Source organism: Brienomyrus brachyistius, chromosome 19 (genome assembly GCF_023856365.1).
Source record: "Brienomyrus brachyistius isolate T26 chromosome 19, BBRACH_0.4, whole genome shotgun sequence".
NCBI lineage: Eukaryota > Metazoa > Chordata > Actinopteri > Osteoglossiformes > Mormyridae > Brienomyrus > Brienomyrus brachyistius.
In genome coordinates this window covers 7048225-7060586 of record NC_064551.1, presented here as the reverse complement: position 1 = coordinate 7060586, position 12362 = coordinate 7048225, and the positions used below count along the sequence as shown (strand labels likewise).

At 45.7% G+C, this 12362-nt stretch overlaps 1 protein-coding gene across 4 annotated transcripts in view; it reads left to right on the top strand.

The window, feature by feature from the left end:
• itpkb (inositol-trisphosphate 3-kinase B) overlaps positions 1-7473 on the top strand; it is a 28647-nt gene extending 21174 nt beyond the window's left edge. For all 4 annotated transcript variants that reach the window (XM_048985592.1, XM_048985596.1, XM_048985594.1 and 1 more), the window contains 5 exons: positions 10-223; positions 573-777; positions 1912-2013; positions 3053-3124; positions 4177-7473. In XM_048985592.1, coding sequence (XP_048841549.1) covers positions 10-223; positions 573-777; positions 1912-2013; positions 3053-3124; positions 4177-4389 — 806 coding nt within the window. In that variant the 3' untranslated portion in view covers positions 4390-7473. The remainder of the gene's footprint in view (positions 1-9; positions 224-572; positions 778-1911; positions 2014-3052; positions 3125-4176) is intronic.
• Positions 7474-12362: the final 4889 nt, after the last annotated feature.

The window sequence follows — 12362 nt, the reverse complement described above, 5'->3', positions numbered from 1 at the left end:
TCTTTGTAGGAAGCTTTAAGGCAGGAGCCAACGGGCGTATCTTGAAAAAGCACTGCGAGAGCGAGCAGCGCTGCCTGGACCGGCTGATGCGCGACGTCCTACAGCCGTATGTCCCCGCCTACCACGGCGACGTGGAGAAGGACGGCGAGAAGTACAACCAGATGGACGACCTGCTGGCGGAGTTCGACCTGCCCTGCGTCATGGACTGCAAGATGGGCGTCAGGTGTGGCTACGGGGCCTGGTGGCGGAGGCCCAGTGACTGCTGTACATTTGTAGCCCAGTCTCCTATCTATTATACCAGCAACTGGCAGCCGAAGACAAAGTGGATGTTTGCATATGTGCATGATATCCGATATCTATCAACCAGTGTCAACACTGTAAATGCTGTAGTAATTGCTGTACACAGTGGAAGTGATGTTTGATTTTCCAGTACTAGCTAAATGCAATTAAAGTTTCGACTTCGGGCCTAGACGTGACTATGTAGGAAAATGCTAGATTTAGTTTGCAGTAGTTGACGGGTGTCGATACCGTGCCGTCAGCACTTTGCTAACGGACCACTGCGGGGTCCACAGGACGTACCTGGAGGAGGAGCTGACGAAGGCCAGGAAGAAGCCCAGCTTGCGGAACGATATGTACAAGAAGATGATCGAGGTGGACCCGGACGCGCCGACGCCGGAGGAGAATGCCCAGCAGGCCGTCACCAAGCCCCGCTACATGAAATGGAGGGAAACAATCAGCTCAACAGCCACTCTAGGCTTCCGCATCGAGGGCATCAAGGTCAGTTAGACCTCCTAATACCGCTTCACCTTGGGGGCATCCTCATAGTTTGACAAGCCAAGACGGAGCCATGTCATCTTCTCAAATCATCCAAGAGTTGTAGAGAAGTACTTGTTGTGAGAGGTCAGGGACAGATTTCAAGAAGGAAATCTGGAAGCTTGAATTTGATGGAAGTTTGACGGAAATTGAATCAGACGTGTACTGGGTAAAAGTGAAATCATGCCCGATATTTGCAAAGGAGTGTTTCTGCAGAAGCACTCTAATAAAGCTGTCATGGGCAATTGACCTGTTGCCATGGGCAACCAAGGAGGCCTCCGATCACATGAGCACCGTTGCGTGTTTTTGTCGTCTGAGGAGGCCTGCCCGTGACAGGTCCATTGAAAGTAACACCGGCAAGTGACACCGGGCGACACCCACATCCGCTCATGTAAACCGTCACGCATTTAATCAGCGTCATTACAGAGGTTGTTATTTTGGCAGGGCGGAGATTTCAGGTGAAAAATTACGCAATTTGAATTTCGTTTTTAAGCCTGGGAAATTAGTTAAGTGTTAGTTGCAGTTTGTTTGTACTTCTTAGCTTGGGATAATGACTGTCCTGCCCAAATTTGGAGGGCCGCTCTCTTTACCCACATATCTTCGTTAGTGAAATGATCTGTCTGCGTTTCGGGCTGACTTTCCACTCCCCCGGTCGAGCCTGCCCGTAGATGGCCACAGAGTCCTGACGCCCTGTTGCCATGACATCACATGTTTTGCCCTTCTTGCCCGGGCGGGTTTCCCAAAAGGCCTCCCCATCGGGTCCCGGAGGAGTCGCAGGTGCCGACGTGCCGCGTGTGGGCCCTGCTTCCATGACCAGGGCAGGTGGGCAGGTGGCATAGAGAGATGAGGGCCCAGCCTGCCTCTTTGTCCTCGAAAGTAACCGGTCAAAACGGATCTGTGACTTTAAAGGACCCACTTGATCAACACCAAATCCGCATGTTCACTGCACAGAAATGAAAATAATACCCCTTGAAAGCAACATGCCGCTGTGTTAACATTCGACTCCCTGCCTTGCATAACCTTTAATAAAATAATCCCAACTCCCCCCTACCTCCCCCCCCCATTTCCCCTGCCTTCTCTCCCACACACTCATGGCAGAAGGAAGACGGAACAGTAAACAGGGATTTCAAGAAGACCAAGAGTCGGGAGCAAGTGATCGAAGCGTTTCACGACTTCGTCAAAGGAAACAAGAACATCCTGGTGAGCGTATCCACCGTACGCAGTGACGCAGTAGTCTCTTGAGTTTGTGCCAAGACAGGGCGGGGGGGGGGGGGACCCCCCAGGACTTCCCTCTCTAATAATAGAGGAAGTTCCTGTTCTCTACTCCACCAAACATTGAAATTGTCCATTACTAAAAAAGAAATATTTACACTGTACAATTATAGCATTGTCAATAATCGTTATGGCCCAGGAAGAAACTATTAATATGAATTTATTTATGTGGCAAAACAATTAGATTTAGACTATTACTTTTTACACAATAAGTTATCCTGAAAACTATCTTAAAAACAGTAATTCTGTTTTAACAAAAGAAAAACTCAACAAATGCAAGCAGGAATTATGCAGTAATCATTAAGAGCAAAATGTGATTGGCCAAGGTTTTTTATAGCATGACGTGAAGGCGTTATTGACACAGACGTATGACTGTCGTTTGACCTTGTGTTACCATGAGCCTGTAGCATGCAGCCATTGCGCGTCATAGTAAAACCAGTCAGCCAGAACCTGCCGCCATTGTGTGAATTTCCAAACGAAGGGTCTTACTCACAGTAGATGCTGCAAACTCACGTGTGTTTTCACTGTCCGTGCAAAAATGTTTCACTGTTCTGAGATAAGTCACAGGCATTGTTTGTCTTTCTGGCTCGATATATTAGTCTCGCTGCAACTTTGTACCCTAATATGGGTCTCCAAACTTTCGAGTCCAGGATTCCCCAAACAATCAGTGGCACAAAGTTCACCGAGTTCCTCTTGCTAGATTTTGTCGATTGGGGTGGGGGTGGGGCGAGGTTCCCCTCAGTAGATTTATTGTGATTGACCAGTTGCGGTTCACGTGTTTTCCTATTTTTAAAATTTTATAATCATATTGTGGACATCGTCTCACGACCCCCCGCCGGTGTCTCGTGCCCCCTCCTGTGACCCCTCGCGACCCCCTCCTTTGGAAACCCTGTCTTATAATAATACCATTGTCTGCACACCCCTTACTTACAGTCTATATTATCTTGTTCTATTATTCTGTCTCTAGAAATGTTACCTGAAGAGACTGAAGGAAATAAGAGACACTCTGGAACAATCCACCTTCTTCAAGACACACGAGGTAAGTCTTCCTCTTTTCTTCCCCAGCTATTTTAAGTTTTAAAAATATATGACAAAATAAATATATGGCAAAGGTCAGAACCGCCCATGGGCTGTAAGCGTATTTCTCATCAGAAATACCTAATAGCAGATCCTCCAGAACCAGGAGAACCCAACAGCCCAAACAGGAGTGTTTCAGGCCTAGTGCTGTATAAATATAAATCAAATGGACCTGAAAGTGAAAGCATTAACATATGTTGTGCATTTTATTAAAAACTCTTGATTGAGACAGGATGGAATTGCCATTGTGGTTCGGTGGTGGAGGGATGACATAAATTAATAGGGCTGCTAAAAATAGTTGCTACATTGACAATAGAATATAATGATGCAGCGCACTTTCGTTTCCTGCTTTTCATGGTAGCAATTAGAAGACACTGAGGTCCGAATGGGAACCATGCGTGATGTGATCTGTAAATTCCTCTTGGTTGGGGATCCCATTGACCATTCCACAGACTCTGCAATTTTATTGGCTCTTGCCAAAATGATTAAAAAAGAAAACTTCAACACTTAAAAACTTTAATGTGTTATTTTAAAATAAAACTATTGGATTCTTGGCATATTTGTATGCTAAATGTGACTATTAGAGTGACTTCCCAAGCCTGCTTACTTAAGGAGTTACTCGCAGAAAACCTGACGTGTGTATTTAATATCAGGCTGATAACCTTAACCAAAATAACAAGGTACATTATTAGCTTAAGGAACAGTTGTTTGGCTAGTGGGATGTTTATTGACTTACTTTTCATGAAGTGTGTTACGGCATTAAACGGAAGTCCGTCTGATTGGTAGCTGTGTGTTTTTTGCGTAGGAATTTTGTCATTCATCCTAACGTATACAAACCGCAAACAAAGGGATTAAAATCGGATGGAAGGAACGATTTCTGTCTGAGGCAACCCTAAGATGAGAGTTTGTGGTATTCAGTAGCTCCTACTCTTGGGTTTTAGTGCCCCCAACCCCCCAAGTATAATGGGGAGATTCTGACCCTTCTCCTCTTTCCCGCTCCTTCTGTCTCCCCAGGTCATCGGCAGCTCTCTTCTCTTCGTCCATGACAAACGGGACCAAGCCAAGGTGTGGATGATAGACTTTGGGAAGACCACACCTTTGCCGGAGGGCCAAGTGTTGGACCATCGGGCCATGTGGGTGGAGGGCAACCGAGAGGACGGTTACCTGTGGGGAATGGACCACCTTATAGACATTCTGGCTGACATGGTGGGGCAGGACTCTGGTTAGAGGGTGTGGAGTGGGGGCACCAGTGGCCAGAACACGCGCACTACAAAGGAAAGCATGACAGCTCCGCCCATGGATTCCCCCTCCCCTCTTCATGGAGCGGGCTGGCAGCTGAGTGGACCACAAATGTGATGCTTACGTATCCATGTTGTATATATTCATATCCACAGTAGGCTCTGCGATACTCCCCCCCACAGTTATCTTAATCTTATTCTTTGAATTTTGTAAGCTTTTTAAAACGATGTACTATTTCAAACAGTGCTGTTTTGTCTTAAGACTGTCTTAAGCACTTTCCACAACGTTCTCTCACTTACGTTCTCTTCCGGAGCGTCGGCCTCGTCCTCAGCAATGTGACCCTGAACTTTAACTAACCATTAAAATCTCATTTCGGTTTCCGGCGTTTCTGCCTGTCGTCCGGATCGGTGTCCGGATAGATGTCTTTGTTAAGTCATATAGTTCTCAGCCTGTACAGGATGACTAAGAAAATATGTTGCCTGCTGACAGCTTTGAAGAAAACATTAAACGTACCTTTGAAGGAACCGATTAGTAACAAAACATGTCGACGGTGTGCAAGAGTGAAGTGGAGTGAATGTAGGGTTAGGCTTAGCGCCCCCCCCCCCCCCCTATGGCCAGAGAAAAGCTGTGAGCAGGCTGGGTGGGATTCAGGTGAGTTTATTGACTTTTGCAGGAAGCGGGTGAGCAGGTTGACATGAGTCTGAGGTCAGTTCCTCATCTCGGGTGATGTTCCCAGGAAGTCCTCAGCCCCATAGCCCTAATCCTGTGGTGGCCAAAGCAGGCAATGGGGGGGGATGGTTCCCACTTCCTCCTTTGCATCCTGTTCCCACTTGCCCCCCTCGCCTCGGCTTCCCGTCCCCTACAGCGGCCCCAGCAGGACTTTCCCGCCCATTTTTTTTCCATGTCAGGACATGTCCTTGGGAATTCCTTCCACCCCTCCCCTCACTCACCCCCCAAGCAGGTGTTGCTTGGCTCCTGCGGTCCACCAATGGGCCAGATGTACCCCCCCCCCCCCAGGTACTGTTTACATGAGCATTTGCCATGCAAACCCATCTCGACAGTCGGGCTGAACACACACAGACACACACAGCCTGCAGAGGACGATTGACTAGGGTTGACAGTTTTCATAGTCCTGCTGTCTAAACAGGTCACAGCTGGGTATTATCATCAGCTCATTTAGCAAGGCGATTTGTATTTGGCTGGAGTGATGATGGTCTAGCACATAACGTAATGTTCCAGGCTTAATAGACATTTGCTGCTGTAATATAACCTTATTAGTAACGATTAGGATAGCGATATTACAAAACATCCCAGAGAAACCGCTGCACAACAATATATTATTATACACAAAGCGTTCTGCCTCCATCGCTGACTTTTGCAGCAAGTTCCTGTTGATGTTCATGTGGGGAACTGAGAAAGGTTTTGGCTCTAGTAGGACCCTGGGTTCCTGAAAAATTGCACAGTTCCCTTCGCTACTGACATGCCGAGGCTGAACACTTTCCGATGGCCGGTGGGAGGTGTGTGTACAGGAGAGGCCCAGTCAGTATAGACAGCGTGTGTGTATGGAGACTGTCAACGTCTAGTGCAGTGCCGGTAGGTGACTGAGTCAGCTCTCTAGGGTTCCTTGATTCTAAAGGGGTGCCATCTTTGCAAGCAGTGGGTCCATGTAGAGCACTGTCCACGTCAACATTAAATTGGGTGGGGAATTTTGCCCAGGGGGCACTGGTGGGGAAGCCGGCGTGGGGCCGTACGTGGGATTCGACCTCCACTAATCTTTTGGACATGTGCACAGGGCAGACTTTGTGAGGCCTAGGGACCCTCCCAAAACCCCTAACTGCAGAAGATCCTGCTTGGAGATGTAGGGAAAGGTGTACATATGCAGTTAGTGACTATAGCTTGCACACTATATATCCAGTGCAGAGAAATGTGAGTGTCCACCTGAAGAGAAACAACATTGCCAGTGTGTAACACACACACTCAACTGAGTGTGCGGACATTCCAGCATCTCCCTGTGTAAAAGGCCATCTTTTTGCCACAATTTACGTTGTGTTATATCCTAAAGTAACTGGGGAATCGTACATGTCAAAGTAACGTTACAGCTGCTGACAGTGAACTTTAACATTTTAAAATATTTAAATATATTTAAATATTGAACATTTTTAATATTGTTTCTTAATCAGGAAACAGCCTGAATTTTTTTGTAAATGGGACAGCGGGTAGTCTGGTCACTCAGTCTATTTAAAAAGAGTCACTAAAAATTTACCTCCATGTAAAATTTAGACACACATGTACCCACAGCACACGTGCTATTTATATAGGAGATAAAGACTTGCTACACATAAATGTTTTCCTGGAAGGATGATTAAACTTTAAAAAATTGTGGTTTCTTTTCGTTGTAACATCTGTTAACCATGTGTTATATTGGATTATTATCGTGATTAATAATTTAACAGCACAGACCATTGTCTTTCACTTTTCGATCGCGCAGTAAGATCCTTCTAACAGGACGAAGCCCGCTGTTCACGTCAGGCTTCATGTTCTCATCAAATGGACATGCCGCCTTCTAGTGGCAGCTCAGAAAAATGCAGGACTGTCCTACTGACTGCAAATACTCTATGGACGTTGCGGCCAGAATGTGTGGTTTTTCGTTGAACGCATAACCATATTTATTACTTCTTGGTATTTGCACAAGAACACTAAAATAGATGCATGCGCTCTATAAATCTGTACATTGCAAGCTGGCGTGTCTCGCTCAGATGACTGTAAATGCTAAAAGATTTGCCAGACAATTAATTGCTTATTAGAAGTGCAAGTGTTACATTTTAACATTCTAGAGGTTAGCGTTTTGTACAAACGGGCAAACTTCAAATATGGAATAAAGGCCTGGTGGTGGAATGATGTTGAAGAGAGCATTTATTTAGTAATGAGGGTACTTCGGGCAGCTCGGCCATTGTCGTGTTTTTTTTTCCGCTCACATTAATGCGTGTAACATGTCTTATCAATACTGCTATGTATTACACATGGTTATACATTGATTGATCGTTGTAGTAAATTTGTATTATAACTAAAAAAGCCTGATTTCTTTTGCCTTTGTTTCTTGCCTTGATTAGCTTGTCGTTCACTGGGACCTCCATCGCTGTTTATATGCAGCCTTCATTTTCCTCTGTAAAGCAAACAGTGGTGTCACACAATCTAGAAAGGCTGTCATGCTTTACTTCATCCTCATTTCCAACAATCTAGCATCAAACGAGGCTCATCTATGTTTTCCTTTCCTACCATATAAATGTAATCGTAAGAATATAATACCAAGATGACCAAGCTATATTCCATGCAACCATAATGCGTCATCATCCTTTAATCTCAAATTCTTTGTTTGGCATCTACATGCAGGGGTTGCTTTTGAAGCTTGTTTTTATATCGTTCTTTTTTGCCATGCCAGACTCGAAATTAGCTCTAAAAATAAGTGGCCAAATTACCGTTGCTGTTTGTTGAGCTTAGGGATAAAGATATCATTAACTCAACAGTGGATGATTATTTTCAAGAAGAGTGACTTAATATAAATGCAGCTACACAGTGTAGAGAGAAGAAGGGAAAACAGACAAGCAGGACACTTATCCTCCTACTAAAAAGTTTTCATATAACTGCAACACATTTTTAACAGCTTCCCTCAAAGGTTCAAAAGACTACACTTCCCATCCATTTGGACTTTGGTGATCTACCTGTAATTCCTGTCTGCAATCCAGCTCTAATTAACACAACTGAGGTAAACTCACTTAATCTAGGCATGACAGCTATTCTATATTAATAAATCATTTAGTTTTTATGATTCTCCTGTTTAGAGCCTTCTGTTTATATACTTGTGACAAAATATAGGAGGAGGGTCTGCTGTTGTACCATTAAATTTCTTAACTAAAAGTCCTCTTGTATAAATGTGAATGTGTGTAGCTATAAGCTGTGTAAGTGGCTGTGATGGGGAGTGGTCACATCCCCCACACACAGCGCCGACTCCGGAGACCGGGCAGGACGGCAGACGTCCTGCGTCGGAAGACAGGACTTCCTTTTTTAGCAATGCGTGGCTTAACTAATCTTTGGCCAGAAGCCTGTAGTGGTCGGCCAGGATGGTGGGGCGGGGGGGGGGGTGTTTGGAAATGTGGAGCATGTGCAGAAAACTCACCCACCCCTGCCGCTGCATTGACCTCGATCTGGCACACTATTACCATTTACGGCTCGAGCAGCCATCTCACACCTCAGAGACAGGGGGCGGACAGGGAGCACATTTAAAAATTGCCATGGCAACGCCAGGCGAAGGACAGTACACCGCCCACTTGGAGGGCACCTTGCAATCCTCTCTTAGTGAAGCCCAGCTGGATGGGACAAGAGCGATGGCTACACATGGTTTCTCCGAATTCTCATTCGCATCTTGGGTGACACGTCCTGTGACTTTAATTCGGCCGGGACCCTTCCCCATATTTAGTGCATTTACACGGGGGTCGGTTTGGTGGGCTTGCCCTCAGTGGGTCTTCCACGAGGACTGATATAAACAGCTGCGTGTCTGTTGACCCCATTTGGGACGGATCTGTTTCATCTGCCATGCATTTGGGCCCAAGAAAATGTGCAGTCGTCTGCATTTCCCTCTAACAACAGTGATCAACCCTCCCGCTTATTGGCAAGTTCATTCTGTGCCTCTGTAAAACCCCCATCACAAGAACACCACGGAACATTTATAAGGTACAACGTTCCTCGTAATGTAATAAGACTCCGACACCGACGGACAGACACAACCACTGGGCCTGAAGCTTTGTAATTCCAAGCTGTACCAGGTTGATCTATACTGTTTAATCTCTGAGGTCATAGAGGAGAAGCTGTGGGAGTAACACACACACGGGGCACATTCCAAAGACATCCCAGAGCATGGGAAAAAGCCGACGGAGGAATGTAGGGGGCAGGGTCCCAGAGGAAATTCGTTATGGCGGAAAAATAGTTATGGCACGTTCTGAGGCACTCGACAGAGAGCGATGCTTCAGGGAGCGAGTCTCGGAGATTGCAAGTGTAAATCCTAAAAGGGCGCTTCCTATTGTAACCTTTTACGAGGTCCTTTCATTCAAAATGCATCAATAAAACATGATGCCTAAATGGGAAGGTGTTTAACCCGACTGCTCACGGTGCTACAGCGTTATTGGGCCCAAATTAGAGGAGAAATGCTGCCGTTGCTGATTTTCAGCTCTACGTTGCTTGCGATGGAGGCGTTTTCTTCTGTAACAGTGTCCAGCCATCCATAACAAAGATAGCTGCACTGCTACCGCGAACCATAACAGCCCTCGTTTTCGAGACTCATAAACAGCCCACAGTGACCTAGAAGTGGTGGGCGGCTTGTTTTTCCACCCAGGAGGTAAAATGCTGCCAGAGGACTCGTGTTAGCCCTAACCCGCTGAGTTGGCAGCCTTTACACCTTGTGTTAGAATTAGGCTTGTGCCATTGTGGTTGTGAAGTGTGACATCGCTACCTAGTGGCTTGGGATGCAATAGCGCCTCACTGTTATTTCCGGGTTGATACAAATATACCTGGTCTCCCTCTCAAGATCGAAGCGGCCCTCCAGGAATAATTCTGCGCTGAGGGCCCCAGAGAAGTTCAGTGCAGCACAGCAATAGTAATAAGAGTTCCCTTTCAATTCAGGGTTCCTAACCCCTGGTTCTCAGTCTCACAGGCCACAGAATGATAGCCGTTTTGCGGAGTGGTTGCTTAATTTAAAAAAATAAGCCATATATTTTCAATTCTGTATACATCCTAAAAAATGGAAAAAGTGAACAGGTCAATCAGTCTGCCAGCAATCGCCCCCCCCCCCCTCCCCCCAAGTCCACCAATGTACCCCCACAATAATTGTTTTGCTTCCCAAACATTTACAAATAACTTCCTGATGCCCCTGGTGAAAACAAAAACACAAAGGCTTCGATTGGATTGGCTGGGCAAAAGGCAAAACTTGATCCCATTGGCTCACAATGTCTCCATTTAAACAGATACAACAACAACCTGCAAGAGCTGACGGAGATACATCCACCGTCCACTCAATCCCAACTGGGGTCACTGGGGTCTATCCAGGGAACAGTGGGCATAGGAAGGAACCAACCCTAGGCAGTCAGCAACATACCAGCGGGCCAACTTAGAGTCACTATTCAACCAATCACACAGACACACTTTTGGACTGCGGGAGGAAACTAGAGCCCCCAGCAGAAACCCATGCAAACGTCACACAGAAAGGACCTACGCCTGACCCAAGGACCAAACCCAGGAACTTCTTGCTGGGAAACAGCAGTGCTAACCACTGCAGTACCGTGCCATGCTGAGGGGATGAATAAATTAACTCAATTAGAGAAGTAATGAATCCTAATAAGGGCTGCAGTGAAAGCCCTAGCAGGTAGGCGACTGCATGTAAAAATCCGCCTGAATCTTGCTGGAACATGGCATTGTGTAATGAATAAAAGGGGCGTGTGACAGCTCCGTTCAACTGCTAAGAAGCATAACCTACAGGTAAAGCGACTAGGCCAGCCCTCGTGCCCTTGTCAGGGGGGAGAGTGCCAGCGCATGACCATCCCGAAGCCACTGCATGAATATCCTCTTTATCTGTTGCTTTGCAAAGGCCGTTGTCCATTCAGCACACCAAGAAGGCCATGAGGCAGACACCTTACGTCAATGTAAGATGCTGCGGTAGAGGTGTAAACATCACTGGACACACACGTGCAACACAACTGTGTCATGTTCAAAAAAGATTCATATACACAACTTAAATAAAAGGATATTAGGCTTGAAAATAAGATACGGATTTCCTTATTGTTATTCCTGGAAAAGGACATAAGTGTGGACAACATAGTAAAATGAAACAGACAAAAATTACAATGTTATTTATCATTTGAGCAGCAAGTCACCTCCCCTGGTATTTTAGGTGTAAATATCTTACTAGCTGAGAGATATTGTCGCGTCCTGCCATGCCTGACCATCCGGTCTCCTGCCTGGCGTGGTGCTCGTTAGCCTCAGCGCTCGTACCTGTCCTCCTGTTGATCACACCCAGCTGCCTCCTGTCTGTTTCCTCATTACTCTGGCATTTAAGTGCTTCCCAGTTTAGTGATCCCCAGTTCTGTCATTGTGTTGGCCCTGTTACCTGTGTCTGTAATAAACTTCCTATTATTTGCCCTGTGTCCTCCGTTCCGACCGCAAGTGACAGATATAGTATGAACTTCATTCGCTACAGCCCTCAAAGACCATAAGGTAGAAGCTACCATGCAGACAAGGGGACGTCCTGACCGACGACCTTCCTCTCTCTGCGGTATAGGGCCGGATCGTGGTGTTTTTGTAGATTCTGGCTTATCGTAGCGAGGATGACGGCATGGAAAGTCTCCCAAACAGTGGATGCATATAATGGAAAACTGGCAGTGGGCTGATGGCAAACCGTTCCTCATCTACACCGGAAACGCCCAGAGCCCACTGCCATCTCCCAGGGGAACTGACTTCAGCCACTTGCTGCAGCAACGTCAAACTTGCCTTCCATGGAGGATAAATCAGCTCACTACAGCTATAAATAGTCTTTCTGTTTGCCAAGTTCATTTTCCACTGTGATTTTAATAAAAACCAAAATCACTCTCATACCAAGTACAGTTATTTAATCCCACAAGTACAAACTGAGATCTTGTTATTCCGAACAGTATCTATGGCAACCGGCCTAGAATGATTCACTAAACAATACATTGATGTTTATGATGACACTGCCGCACTAAAAACAACCACTAACAATTAGTAAATTTGAAGTTACATAAATGACTTACTTTGCGATCCCAGTGGTATGAATATAGTCATAGACAGATGCTAATGAGCATAAAGCATAAAAGTGACATCCATACAGATTATATATATATATATATAAATATATATATATATATATATATATATATATATATATATATATATATATA